Source organism: Barbus barbus (genome assembly GCF_936440315.1).
Source record: "Barbus barbus genome assembly, chromosome: 19".
Taxonomy (NCBI): domain Eukaryota; kingdom Metazoa; phylum Chordata; class Actinopteri; order Cypriniformes; family Cyprinidae; genus Barbus; species Barbus barbus.
In genome coordinates, this window is record NC_136747.1 from 7678793 (window position 1) to 7693475 (window position 14683).

The 14683-nt window shown below is 36.1% G+C and overlaps 1 protein-coding gene across 1 annotated transcript in view; it reads left to right on the forward strand.

Moving 5' to 3' along the window:
• LOC306885850 (uncharacterized protein) overlaps window positions 1-14683 on the forward strand; it is a 27740-nt gene continuing 13057 nt past the window's right edge. The window contains exons 1-12 of the mRNA XM_079442636.1: window positions 1-130; window positions 1391-1535; window positions 2890-3455; window positions 3687-3707; window positions 3988-4047; window positions 9773-9826; window positions 9917-9961; window positions 10069-10095; window positions 10295-10339; window positions 10426-10470; window positions 13963-14016; window positions 14114-14182. Of these exons, the coding sequence (XP_079298762.1) occupies window positions 1415-1535; window positions 2890-3455; window positions 3687-3707; window positions 3988-4047; window positions 9773-9826; window positions 9917-9961; window positions 10069-10095; window positions 10295-10339; window positions 10426-10470; window positions 13963-14016; window positions 14114-14182 (1107 nt within the window). The 5' untranslated portion in view covers window positions 1-130; window positions 1391-1414. The remainder of the gene's footprint in view (window positions 131-1390; window positions 1536-2889; window positions 3456-3686; window positions 3708-3987; window positions 4048-9772; window positions 9827-9916; window positions 9962-10068; window positions 10096-10294; window positions 10340-10425; window positions 10471-13962; window positions 14017-14113; window positions 14183-14683) is intronic.

Consider the following 14683-nt stretch of genomic DNA (forward strand, 5'->3'; position numbering starts at 1 on the left):
GAAACTTTGCCTGTTCTGCCTCTAGTTCTTTCACACGGAGGTATCACACACCATGAGGATGTAACTGGAGCTCAGTGATTGCATTGGATTATTAAGGAGACGGACAGTACAGACAGCAGTCAACATTTTGGTAAGGTACCACTATAATAAATGCCTACTGTTATATTTTCAGATGATATTCGATATTGTCTTGGACACAAGACAGCAGATATATATTTTGTGTTACAGCTGATATAATGTGAAGTTGAAAAGTTTAGATCTTAATGATGAAGAGTAAGATAAAATAATATATTAAAATAAAAATGTGCTTAATATAATATTTAATTAAGAATTAAATCATTTTTTATTAATATTTGTAGCAGCACAGAAGCAGTTTTAAAACTTGAATTCAATTGTAAAAAGAAGGATAATATCATTATGAAATAAAATGTTAATATTTCCCAGTAAAATATTTATAGCAGCAGCATGCTTGTGTCAGACTGAAGTGATTTTTTAGCAGCTTCAGGGCTGAAATGGACAGGCCACGTGCATGACAGCCTCAGGAGAGTTCATAGGATATGCCCTTTCTGACCCCTCAGCATTTCTACAGTCAAGATGTAGATTTTCCTAGGTCCAGGTGTAATGTATTGCAACAATCAGTTTAATTGGTTGAACTGCACTATCAATCACTGCAATAAACTATTATCTACTCATAAATATAAATTGGATTGGAGTTGGCTTGAAAATATACTCATGTTTGTTCAGGAGTAAAGAAACATTGATAATGGGGCAGACGTGGCCTAATGGATAGAGAGTCGGACTTGTAACCCGAAGGGCGTGGGTTCGAGTCTCAGGTCCGGGATTGTAGGTGGGGGGAGTGAATAACCAACACTCTCTCCACCCTCAATACCACGACTGAGGTGAGACCCTTGAGCAAGGCACCGAACCCCCAACTGCTCCCTGGGTGCCGCAGCATTGGCCGCGCACTGCTCTGGGTGTATGTTCACTACTGTGTGTACACTTGGATGGGTTAAATGCAGAGCACAAATTCCGAGTATGGGTCACCATACTTGGCCACACACACACTTCCCTTTCCCCTTTTATATATAATTAAAGCTAAAAGCTATTCCGGGCTATTACAGTGATTTTACCACGGATAAAAAGTTTGCATAGCCTAAAAAGCTTATTGTTTTAAAATTACGGTAATACATAGCCACACTTGGCTAACTGCTTTAATGAAGGTTTTATTTTGCATTTGCATTGTTTGTCCGACTACTATAAGACAGGCTAGTGGACTTTAATATACTCATGATGTACCGTACTTAGGATGACAAAACATAAATACACTATTTTAGGGACATATTTCCAGTTATGTGTTAAACAGTGAAACAGACATCTGATTGGTTTGTAGAGTGGCGGTGAATAAGCAGGAAGGATGCAGGGTGCTGTGATGCTGTGTGTCCTGCTGCTGATACTGTCCTCTAGTGCTAGAAACCAGAACAGAAGAAAAAACAGACAGAAGCCTGACAACAGTGTCATGCAGAATGAAGTCAAAAGTAAGAAACTCTAATTTTCTGTCTGTCTTTATGTCTACCTGTTTGTCTGTCTGTCCATCTTTCTTTTCTGTCTGTCTGTCCATCTTTCCACCTGTCTAGCTTTCTCTTCTGTCTTTCTCTTCTGTCTGTCTGTTTTTCGTCTTTCTTTTCTGTCAGTTTGTCTGTCTGTCTGCCTGTCTTTCTACCATCTGTTTGTCTTTCTATTCTGTCTGTCTTTCTACCATCTGTCTGTCTGCTGTCTGTCTATCTATGTCTTTCTTTCTCTTTGTCTGTCTGTCCATATTTATCTGTCTGTTCGTCCTTCTAACAGTCTACCTATCTGTCTTTCTCTTCTGTCTGTCTGTCTTTCTACGATTCTACCTATCTGTCTGTCTCTGTTTTTCTCTTCTGTGTATCTTTCCATCTTTCTCTTCTGTCTTTCTACTATCTGTCTATATGTAATTCTCTACAGTCTGTCTGTCCATCTTTCTACTGGTCTATCTATCTATCTATCTATCTATCTATCTATCTATCTATCTATCTATCTATCTATCTATCTATCTATCTATCTATCTATCTATCTATCTATCTATCTATCTATCTATCTGTCTGTCTGTCTGTCTGTCTGTCTGTCTGTCTGTCTGTCTGTCTGTCTGACTGTCTGTCTCTTCTGTCTTTCTGTCTATCTGTCTGTCTGTCTGTCTGTCTGTCTGTCTGACTGTCTGTCTCTTCTGTCTGTCTGTCTTTCTGTCTATCTGTCTGTCTGTCTGACTGACTGTCTGTCTCTTCTGTCTGTCTGTCTTTCTGTCTATCTGTCTGTCTGTCTGACTGACTGTCTGTCTCTTCTGTCTGTCTGTCTTTCTGTCTATCCATCCATCCGTCCATCATCTATCTATCTATCTATCTATCTATCTATCTATCTATCTATCTATCTATCTATCTATCTATCTATCTATCTATCTATCTATCTATCTATCTATCTATCTATCTGTCTGTCTGTCTGTCTGTCTGTCTGTCTGTCTGTCTGTCTGTCTGTCTGTCTGTCTTTCCGTCCGTCCGTCCGTCCGCCTGTCTGTCTTTCTCTTCTGTCTGTCTGTTCATTTTTCTACTTGTCTACCTTTCAGTCCGTTTTTCAGTTCTGTCTGTCTTTCTACGTCTATTTATCTGTCTGTCTGTCCATCTTTCTAATGGTCTACCTGTCTGTCTTTCTCTATGTCTGACAGTCTTTCTACCTGTCTGTTCATCTTTGTCCTCTGTCCGTCTGTCTGTCTGTCTGTCTGTCTGTCTGTCTTTCTCTTCTGTCTCTCTGTCTGTCTTTCTCTTCTTTGTGTCTGTCTACTCTAATCTGTAATATCTTAATTTAATTTTCCTGCAGCTCTGTTCTGTCCAGTGGAGTTGGCGTTTTTAGTGGACAGTTCAGAGAAAGCCAAATTGCTTCTGTTTGAGAGGCAGAGGGAGTTTGTGTTGCGCTTCAGCACCAGGCTGATGCAGCTCCAGGTGTCTGGCTGGCGTATGCGGGTGAGACTCGCCCTCCTGCAGTACAGCAGCACCGTCTCAGTGGAGCACAACTTCCGCGACTGGCAGGACATTGATGTGTTCCACAGCCGAGTGGATGCCATGACTTACATCGGCCATGGCACCTACTCATCTTACGCCATCTCAAACGCCACTCGGCTCTTCACCCGTGAGACGTCGCCCAGTAGCTTAAGAGCAGCGCTTCTGTTGACGGAAGGGGTGGATCACCCGCGCAGCCCTAGTGCTGTGACTGCAGCCACAGATGCCAAGAACCACAACATCCGCATGTTTGTCATTGGGCTGTCAGGATCCACACGAGACGAGCAGGACAACGGTAGACTGAGGTCCATCGCCAGCGCACCACCTCAGCAGCACCTGTTCAGCCTCACTGACCCACAGCTGGATGACAAGCTCTTCAGGGAACTGGTAAGTGTTTAGAGGCAGGGCAGTTTTCACCTAGAAGACATGAAAGATGGACGGGATACAGTACCTAAAGGTCAAAAGGTGGTAAAAAATATGTGATTAAAAAACTATAGTCGTTAAAAGTCATTTTGATACATAACTATCATCACAGTCCCCTCAAAATATGTAGGTATCTGTTAATGGTTTACAATTTTGTTCAGTTCAGTCTACAATGTTCTCTTTTGTCTTTTACAGAGTGAACTTGCGAACACAGTTGTAAGTATAGTTATTTCATAAAAACATTTTAAAGTGTATAAGTTTGTTTTTCAAAGTAAATATGATTTACTTTTTACAAAATGATGCAGTCATTTTGTGATAAAGATCAGCTGACTGTACTGACCGTATTCCACTGAGAATATTGATTTGAGTTGGAATTGTTTTAATACAAAATAAAATAAAGTCAAATAAAATGATTAAAAAAAAAAACACTACAATACCAAATAATACAGTGATGGCATATAATTTCTCTTTTATTATTATTTTTTCTCTGTTACAGTGTCCACAACCCAAATCCTGTCAGTGTGAAAAAGGAGAGAGAGGTCCTCCCGGAAATCCAGTGAGTTTATATCAACACTGTTGATATTTCTGCAGTCAATTCTCATCATGTCACATCCAGCATCGTCTGCAGATTAATAAAACAGTAAACATTTCTGTAGATATTCATAATTACAAAAGCACCAACATGATTATTTATTTATTGCCAAACACTATAGTTGTTTGGAATTTGCTTGGTGAGCTCATCAACAATGATAGCATACATTAAATACATACATAAGTACATACACATACATAAATCCAACTATACATATATGTCCTATCAATTATAAGGAGTGAAAGGCAGATGCATAGATACCAGAGGAATTAAGAGCATGGACAATCCTAAAATAAGTACTGTTCAGAAAACGTGTAGACTTGCTCTAAGGCGTCTGCCTGAAGGAAGAGGTGTAAATAGGTGTCTGGCTGGATGCAAGGTGTCTTTCAGGATTGTTAAACCTTTTTTTCTGCAAACGTGAGACATAGATCTCATCAATAGTGAGATCACAGCCAATAATTTTTTGAAGCAGCCCGAATGATATTACAAATCTGACTTCTCTGCTGTACTGTGGAGCTACCAAACATAATGTAAATGAGAAAGTCAGCACGCTTTCAATAACAGCTCTATAAAATTTGAGCATACCAACTTTAGATACACCAAACTTTTTAAGCTGTTTTAAGAATAATTTTTTCACAATGCCTCTTAGGTTGTTGTCCCACTTTAATGTTGCAGAGATGGTAGTCCCGAGAAATGTAAAACATTGAACATTTTCAATGTCCTGACCATTAGTAGTCAATGGCGAGACAGCATTTTTCCATTTCCTTTGTTTTTAGGACATTCAACTTCAGATTATGAGTACAACTCCATTCAAACGGTGTAGAAACCTCCCTTCTATAGTCCGATTCGTTATTATTTGTTATTAAACCAATCAATGTAGTGTCATCTGCAAACTTAAAAATTTGCACTGATTTACAATGTGAAACACAAACATTAGTGTATACAGAGTACAATAATGGTGACAGTACACATCCTTGTGGGGCCCCCACACTAATTGTTAAGACTTGAAAATGTATTATTAATTTTAACTACTTGTGTTCTGTTCTGCAAAAAAATCCAAAATCCAAAGAGCAAGGGAGTGTTGAATCCCCAATTGCTTTACCATATCAAAAAGTTTAACTGGAATAATTGTATTAAATGCAGATTTATTGTCAACAAAAAGGACTCTGACATAAGTGTTGGGGACTTCAAGGTGTTGCAAAATTGAATGGAGAGACAGAGCCACAGCATTAATAATAATTATAATAATTCATTACATTTATATAGCGCTTTTCTGGGTACTCAAAGCACTTTACATAGAAAGGGGGAATCTCCTCAAACACCACCAATGTGCAGCATCCACCTGGACGATGCGACGGCAGCCATATTGCATCAGAAAGCCCACCACACACCAGTTTATTGGTGGAAAGGAGACAGTGATGCAGCCAGTCAGTGTATGAGGATGATTAGGAGGCCATAATTTGTCAGAGGCCAATGGGCAAATTTGTCCAGGATGCCGGGGTTACACCCCTACTCTTTTTCGAAGGACATCTTGGGATTTTTAATGACCACAAAGGACCCACACAGACCACCCCCTATTGGCCTCACTAACACCTCTTCCAGCAGAAACCTAGTTTTCCCAGGAGGTCTCTCATCAGGTACTGACCAGGCTCAACACTGCTTAGCTTCAGTGGGCAACCAGTCTTGGGCTGCAGGGTGATATGGCTGCAATTAATCTGTCATTTGTTCTTAAACAGTAATTTTACAGCCAGGGATAGTTAACTAAAACTAAAAATAAATCCATAAAAAACTTATATATATATATATATATATATATATATATATACTGCCATTCAGAAGTTTGGGATCAGTAAGATTTTTTACTGTTTTTTAAAGAAGTTTCTTATGCTCATCAATGCTCTATCTATTGGATCAAAAATACAGAAAAAAACTGTAATTTTGAAATATTATTGCAATTTAAAATAAGAGTTTTCTATTTTAATATATTTGAAAATATAATTTATTCCTGCGAAGCAAAGCTGAATTTTTAGCATCATTACTCCAGTCTTCAGTGTCACATGATCCTTCAAAAATCATTTTAATATGCTGATTTATAATCAATGTTGAAAACAGTTGTGCTGCTTAAAGGGGTCATTGGATGCCCATTTGATATAAGTTGATACGATTCTTTTGGGTCTTAATAAAAAGTCTATAGCATACTTTAGTTAAAATTTCAAATTGGTAGTGTAAAAAACACATTTTTAACATGCAAAATCAGCTCTGTTTTTAGCAAGCCATTTTAGTCCATGTTGCTTTAAATGCTAATGAGCTCTGCTAATCCCGCCCCTCTCTTCCGTGGGGTGATGAGCAGTACTGTTTACTTTATCCGAGAAACTGGCTAAATAGCACCTTATTAGGAAAGGCGATTTGCAAAGATTCATTAAAAAAAAAACTTATACTCACTTCTTCTGTTGATGAAGCTGGATCACGAATGATTCGCGCAAACATAGACGCATTTAGGCAGATCGGGGATCGGCACATTCACTTCAAAGCGAAAGTGACATTAATCCTCTGCCTCTTCAGCGGCTCAGATGTCAGGAGTAAATGACGACTGCTCTATTCATTATTACATCCAACAACAAAACACCTCAATCACTTAATCACATTTATGTTCAAACAACTTGTAAAATGAATTTTGCATCCGATGACCTCTTTAATATTTTTTGGGACATATACTTTTTTCAGGATTCCTTGATAAATGAAAAGTTAAAAAGAACAGTGTTTATTCAAAAATTGTAATACTTGTAATACTTTAATTCAGCAAGGATGTGTTAAATGGATAAAAGGTGATCTTAAAGACTTATATTGTTAGAGAAGATTTCTATTTTAAATAAATGTTGTTATATTTTAATTTGAAAGAAAAAGGTGACACAGGATCAAAAAATATTAAGCAGCACAACAGTTTCAACACTGATAATAAATCAGCATATTAGAATGATTACTGAAGGATCATGTCACACTGAAGAATGATGCTGAAAATTTAGCAATGCGTCACAGAAATAATATATATTTTAAAGTATATTAAAATAGGAAACCAATATTAGAATTTGCAATAATATATCCCTATTATAATAATAATACAATAATCTAATAATATAATAATAATAATATATCCCTATTATAATAATACAGCATTATAGAATAAGAGACTCCATATATATATATATATATCGCTTCTCGGCCTTTTGGCTAAGATCAAGTGTAGTATCTGTTCTTATCAGTTTAATATCTGATACGTCCCCTACCCGGGGACTGCATATTAAATAGATTTTTGGATCACGGAGCTGGAGCCGGGGCTTGCTCCGTCCACTCCACGCATCGGCCTGGTATTGCAGTGTCTCCAGGAACGGTGTGCTTCCCCTTTTCGGGGATTGCCGCCCCTACATTTCACTGCTGGTTATACTCTGTATAATTGTATATGTGACAAATAAAACTCTTGAATCTTGAATATATGAAATATCTGTCAGTTTAATGTTAACTTAATTAATTAGGTGGAAGTCGTGGCCTAATGGTTAGAGAGTCGGACTAGTAATCGAAAGGTTGCGAGTTCGAGCCCCCGGCCGGCAGGGATTGTAGGTGGGGGGAGGGAATGTCCAGCGCTCTCTCCACCCTCAATACCACGACTGAGGTGCCCTTGAGCAAGGCACCGAACCCCCAATTGCTCCCCGGGCGCTGCAGCATGGCTGCCCACTGCTCCGGGTGTGTGTTCACGGTGTGTGTGTGTGTGTGTGTGTGTGTGTGTGGATTTGTTCACTACTCACTGCTGTGTGTGTGCACTTGGATGGGTTAAACGCAGAGCACCAATTTCGAGTATGGGTCACCATACTTGACAATACGTCACGACTTTACTTTTACTTTACTTTTTTAGGTATGAAAAAATAACACGATTAAAATATATTAACGCAGTTAAAGCACTGGCCCCGTCCCTAGATCTGTACGTCATCTTACATTTCATACAGTTGACTGTTGAAAAATATGATGCAGGGCAACAACTCCCTATGCCCTAAAATTCAAGATATTAGTGCAAAAAATGCTCCTGTATGAGTTTTTGTTCACATATTTATATCACATGATAAGCGATATCACACTCCGTTTATTTCTAGATTATTTCTCCATTTAAGCATATGTTCTCTATGTTCTATTATGAATAAAATATTGGCTTATGTGAATTGAAAGTCTTTTAGTTTTCATTTTATTTAAATGTAAAAAGCGTCCCAACATTTCCAGAATTTGGGTTGTACTCACAACACAACCAAAGAAAGAAAGAAAGAAAGAAAGAGCATTTGCAGCATGTATGTTGTCAAATTGATGAAGGCTGAATTCCTGAATGAATCTGCCATTTGAATGAATCAAATGAAAGACTCATGAAGACATTTACCACCATCTGCTGGCAGGGGAAAAAAAGGAGAAAAAACTTTAAAGGGATAGTTCACCCAAAAAATTTACTCAAACCTGAATGACTTTTGTGGCACATAAAAGTGGGTATTTTGAAGAAGTTTTGGTTACCAATGACTTCCATTGCATGAACAAAAAACAAAAAACTGGGATGTTTCTCAAATTATCTTCTTCTTTTATCTAGCCTAAACATTTATGTGTAGCCTAATACATTTTATGTTGAATCAATTAAAATAATTCTTTCTAAAGATACTATTTGTAATGTCTACTTAATACTTTCTCATTTAACACAAAAATAACATTAAATAATCTTTTAGGGGTATTTTCACAGCCAAATGTAATTTGCGATTAGTTAGATTAATTAATCGACACATGTAATTAATTAGATTAAAAACTTTAATCGACTGACAGCCCTAATAACAAATAACAATATTTAATTTTTTTATTTCAGTTAGTTGCCAAGGCATTATTTTTCATTTTAAGTTAGTTTAACTTGATGTGCTAAAATAACTAAAACTAAAACTGAAATAAAATAAAAAATTAAAACTAATAAAAGTAACACCCACCCCCCCAACAAATACACTAAAATTCTAACTAAAATTAAGATGAAAAACAGAAAATATAAAATATTACAACACTATTTCAATACTAAAAATCGCATTTCTTCTGGCTTTTTTTTTTTTAGCTGTATATCTGTATCTGTAAATGGTACTTTCTGAATGGTGTTTCAGAGTATAGACATCAAACATCAGGCTTGTGATTTAGAGGAAACACTTGGTAGAGCCCAACCTAAACTATGCTCATGAACAAACAGAGTTAAAACTGTTTGAGGAAGAAGTGTTAAACAGCAGTAATCCTCTCTCCGAGCTGTGTTTAATGAAGCGGTTAACTCCATCGCTCTGAAAGCTCGGCCAGAGCATAGCAGGTGGATTCAGGGCGGCACATGAAAGACTAGGAAGTGTTTCCCACACTGCAAGTGTAGCAGGTGCTGGAGCTTCGCCTGGGCCTCTCTGTGCTTCACAGACGGGTTAAAGATCAAGACCAGCGGATTATGCAGAGATAATAAAAACAAAACGTCTTGCATCAACACTCCATCATTCTCAGAAATCAAATCCACAGACTTTTATTGAACTGAATTGAAAGCCTGCACTTGTCAATGAATATCATTCAATTGCACAGAGAAAAATGTATCTAACCATGTTCTTTAAAACTGTACAATTGAAATCATTATTATGTAATTTTTTGTAAATATTAGGGTAAACCAGGTGATCCAGGATTTGATGGACCTCCTGGTCCAAGAGGATCTAAAGTAAGTTTTTTAGTGCACTGTGTCTTATTTTTAGCATGATGTTGTGTTTTCAAATCTGATTTAATCTGATTTTCTTTGTTTTATCCATAGGGAGAGGCAGGTTTAAATGGACGTCCAGGATTAGAGGGTCTAAGGGTACTATATCCTGATACTTTACTCTAAAATAGTTATGGATATGCTTTTTATTTGTATGTTCATTGCTGGGTCTCTGATTGATCAAGTACTTGCTTCTTTTATTGCAGGGAAGACCAGGATCAAAAGGAGAAAAGGCAAGTATATTTGACTTAATGACAGTGAGTTCACTTATATTACTCAAAGCTTATCAGCAAACGATGAGCGTGTTTCATCCTGAATGATGCTTTTAAAACATCAGTACAGTGTTTCACAGAAGATAGCTTGATGGTGAAGTGTTATAGATGATATCAGCAGGACAATGACATTTACGTTCACTCTCTCTCCGTTCTGTAGGGCGGGAAAGGAGAATGTGGCGCCCCAGGGATGAAAGGAGATCAAGTAGGTTTTAGGAAAAGATTCTCTGGATCTGTTGTCTGTATGTGGCCCACAATGTGTCTTGATGATCCTGTCCCTCATTCCCACAGGGCCCAGATGGACCTCCAGGACCACGTGGACCACGAGGAGATCAGGTTGCCTGCATCAAGTTTGTGATATATGCATGAATTTACCTTGATTTTTCATTATGATTTGTTGCATTGTGGCACTATTTTTGTGACAGTTATTCTTAGTAATGTAATGTAAAAAAGGACGATTTGAATATTATAATATTAATGATTTTACAAATTAAAACTGAAAAACTAAATAAAAATGAAAATATGATGTACAAAATCTACTTTCTATTGAAAAAAAAAATGCAGAAAATAATTGTTAAATTTATAAAACTCATCACTGTTTCCACAAATATATTAACACTTTTTTAATTGGTAATAATAAGAAATCTTTCTAGAGCACCAAATCAAAAATAATAATGATTTCTGGAGGATCACGTGACACTGGCGACTGAAGTAATGGCTGCTAAAAATTCAGATTTTTATATAAAATATATTATTACATATTAAATATATTATATTTAAACAATTTAATATGTTAAAATACATTTTAGATGGTATTATAATTATTTTAAATGGTAATAATATCTTACAACATTAGGTTCTTGTTTTTTGCTGTTTTTGTGCAGTCTTGGTGAACATAAGAAGCCTTTCAAAAACATAAAAAAAAAATCTTGGACAAGAATATGACATATATGTTATATTTATATCTGGTATTATTTTATTAATTAATTATTGAATTTTGAATTATTGCATTTAGACAGGATTTTTTTATTGCATTGAATAGTGATGATGAGCTTTTACATTAAGGTAATGAGAATTTGAGCTGAAAATTAATGTCAAAAAATGTTTAATTCAAAAAGAAGTCTAATTTTCTTTATGCAAAATTGAATAAATAATAATATTTTCCAGTTTTTGTTATTAATAACCAATTAACTATGACTTTTGCCTTAATAAACTCCTAATTTGCTCCTTATTAATAGTTAAGGTAGTTGTTCAATTTAGGTATTGTGTAGGATTAGGGATGTAGAATATGGTCGTGCAGAATATGTGCTTTATAAGTACTAATAAACAGCCAATATGTTATTAATAGGCGTGCTAATAAGCAACTAGTTAATAGTGAGAATTGTTCCTATACTAAAATGTAAAAAAAAATTCTTTTGAATTATGGGTGACATACAAGCAGGAAATTTCAGACTTTTGATCCCACTTCAATATCTGGAAATCTGCATATAGACAGAACGATATAGCACAACCTTATAAAGAAGTATATCATTATTATGAAATAAGAGTAACGCACTTCCCAAGCACAGTGAGGAAACGATCAGGCTCACACAATCAGATGATCTCTTCTGTCCCTGCACTAATGGAATGTGATCGAGGGATTTAGTGCTGTTCTTACACTAATGTAACATAGCTAAAGCAGTGAATCCAGGCCTACAGGCCATTGTTCCTCTCTGACGGCTGTCTTTGTTCCTCTGGATTAGCATAAGGACAGGGGTTACTATGTCCTGCCCTCCTCCTTCAGTCTCAGTCTCTGTCCCTGTGCTTTTGGTGTGATGACAGCAGCCTCTGTTTTTTTAACCGATTCAGATTTAGAGAGCTTCAGTTTCCCACACAGTCTATTCTCTGCTGACGGGGAATCTGTCTGTCTGGCTGTCATGTGTCCAATGAAAACGCATTATAAGTGATGGCATGGCTAGCTTTACTATCCTTGTCTGTTTCAGTTTTTTTGAAGCAGCTACAATTTGTGGAGCAAGGTCTGCATAAAACAGTTTACAAGGTTTAATTAAATAGTCTACAGAAATACATGCAATTCTGAAAATGCATAACGGAGATATGAATTGATATGCATTTGTGTACTACGTTAAGTTATTCAGTTATTCAAACTGACTAAAACTGTTGGGAAAAGATTTGAAATGCAATGATTTATCCTGATATGATGACTTATCCTGTGGTTCCTCTTTTGGACAACATTAGTATTATTGAATTGAACTGAATTGAATATTAGACTTCATCTGTGAGTTGAAATGTTTTTTGATAAGTTTAGACTGTGCACAAAGGATATAATTAGTCCTAATAGGCCAGACCTAAAAATAGGATTGTATCTGATTATATTGCTAAACAATTTACGACAATCCAATAAGTTGCTTAAAACAATGGAAGCCTATTTCCACCACTGAATAAAAAAGAATTACGACTTTTTATCCCACAATGCCAGTTCAGTTCTGATTTATTTTTATTTTTTTTCCCTCAGAACTGTGTGATATAAACTCTGAATTCTGACTTTTTTCTTAGAATTACAAGACATAAGCTCAAAATTGCAAGTTAAATTCAGAATTGCATGATATAAATTCACAATTGTGTGTTGTAAACTCAAAATTGTGAGATATAAACTTGTGACTGTGAGGATATAATCACTCTATTTTTCTCCTCAGAACTGACCTTTGTAACTCGCAATTGTGAGTTTATATCTCACAATTCTGAAAAAAGTAGTCCGAATTAAAAGAAAAAAGTCAGATTTGCAAGATATAAACTCACAATTGCAAGAAAATAGTCAGAATTGTGAGAAAAAACTCGCAATTCTGTTGTATCCCGCAATTCTGATTTTATAACTCGCAATTGCAAGTTTATATAACACAATTTTGAGGGGAAAAGTCAGAATTGCGATTCTGACTTTGTTACTCGTAATTGCGAATTTTTATCCTGCAGTTCTGACTTTACAACTTGCAATTCTATGAAAAAGTCACAAATGAGTGCACAAAAACTCACAATTGCAAGACAAAATTCAGAATTGTGAGATAAAAAGGTGCAATTCTTCTTTTATTTTTTATTCAATGGCAGCAGGCTTCTATAAACAACAGCATCCTCTTCTGCCAGATTTTCACAAAATTTAGTGCGTTTATTATTCATTTGAAGTTATTACCTGTTGAAATTTGATTGGCTGTAGCCGAGTCATATTGGAGAATATTTTATCACATCCATGGTCCACTATATGGTTACAATGTTATTAAGGATTTTTATTTGTAATGCCCCACATAGGTACGATTTTGACATCTGAATGTCATATGGTCTAAGTGTATCATGTTTTGTTAAGTTTGAACATTGCGTTCAGGAGATATAGCTCAGTTCGTGAAAAATTAGCAATGCCAGACCATTTAATTCACTTATATCTCCAAAACATTTAGATAAATCTTAATCCTTTTGAAATTTTACCAGCACCGTGCCTAGCTGCTATGTGCAAAACTTGGTAAAGATCGGATGAATGATCTATGACAAATTCCTATAAGGTTAACTTAATATAAGATTTGAGTTCTATAAGTTCTATTTTCTAAGGGAAGTTAATTACTAACAGGAATCTTAAGTCAAGATGTGTCTGTAATATGGCCCCTGTATCAGTAATACTTTATTTTTTAAAAAGCCTGTCACAAATGCTATGAACTTGTAATGAATGGGTACTTTAACATATCAAAACACACACGCTGTCAGTACAGTTAACTCATAGATGAAGTGTAATTAGTTTGAAGTGAATTATATAATATAGACCAATACTTGAATGTCTGTCTGTTGCAGGGACTGAATGGTAACCCTGGCGACTCTGGCCCCGAGGGCCCCGTCGGACCTAAAGTAAGGAGACTGCCTCTCACCATTAGTATGTGATGTGATAATATGAATGATAAACATGAAAATGATACGACATGGAATGACAGTGACATCTATACAGGGTGAGCGAGGACCTAGCGGACCCACCGGCCCTCAGGGGGACCCAGGGGTTGGGTTTCCTGGTGCAAAGGTAATCGAATGTCAAGATACTCTTAAGAATTCTGAAGGATCATGTGACACTGAAGACTGGAGTAACGATGCTGAAAATTCAGCTTTGCATCACAGGAATCAATTATATTTTTAAATATATTGCAATAAAAAAAACTGTCAATAGTATTTCACAATACTACTGTTTTTACTGCATTTAAAAAAAAATCGAATATAATTAGATTAGATTAGATTAGATTAGATTAGATTAGATTAGATTAGATTAGATTAGATTCAACTTTATTGTCATTGCACATGTAAGGTACAGGGCAACGAAATGCAGTTAGCATCTAACCAGAAGTGCAATAAGCAGAGGTACAGGATATACAGTGCCTACAATATGTTACATATGTACAGAAATATACAGATAAGGCAGTACTATGGACATAATTTACAAATTTGAAATACTATCAGTATGATATACAGATGGGTGATATGAACATACTATACAGATGGATTATCAATAAATGTATGTAAATATAAA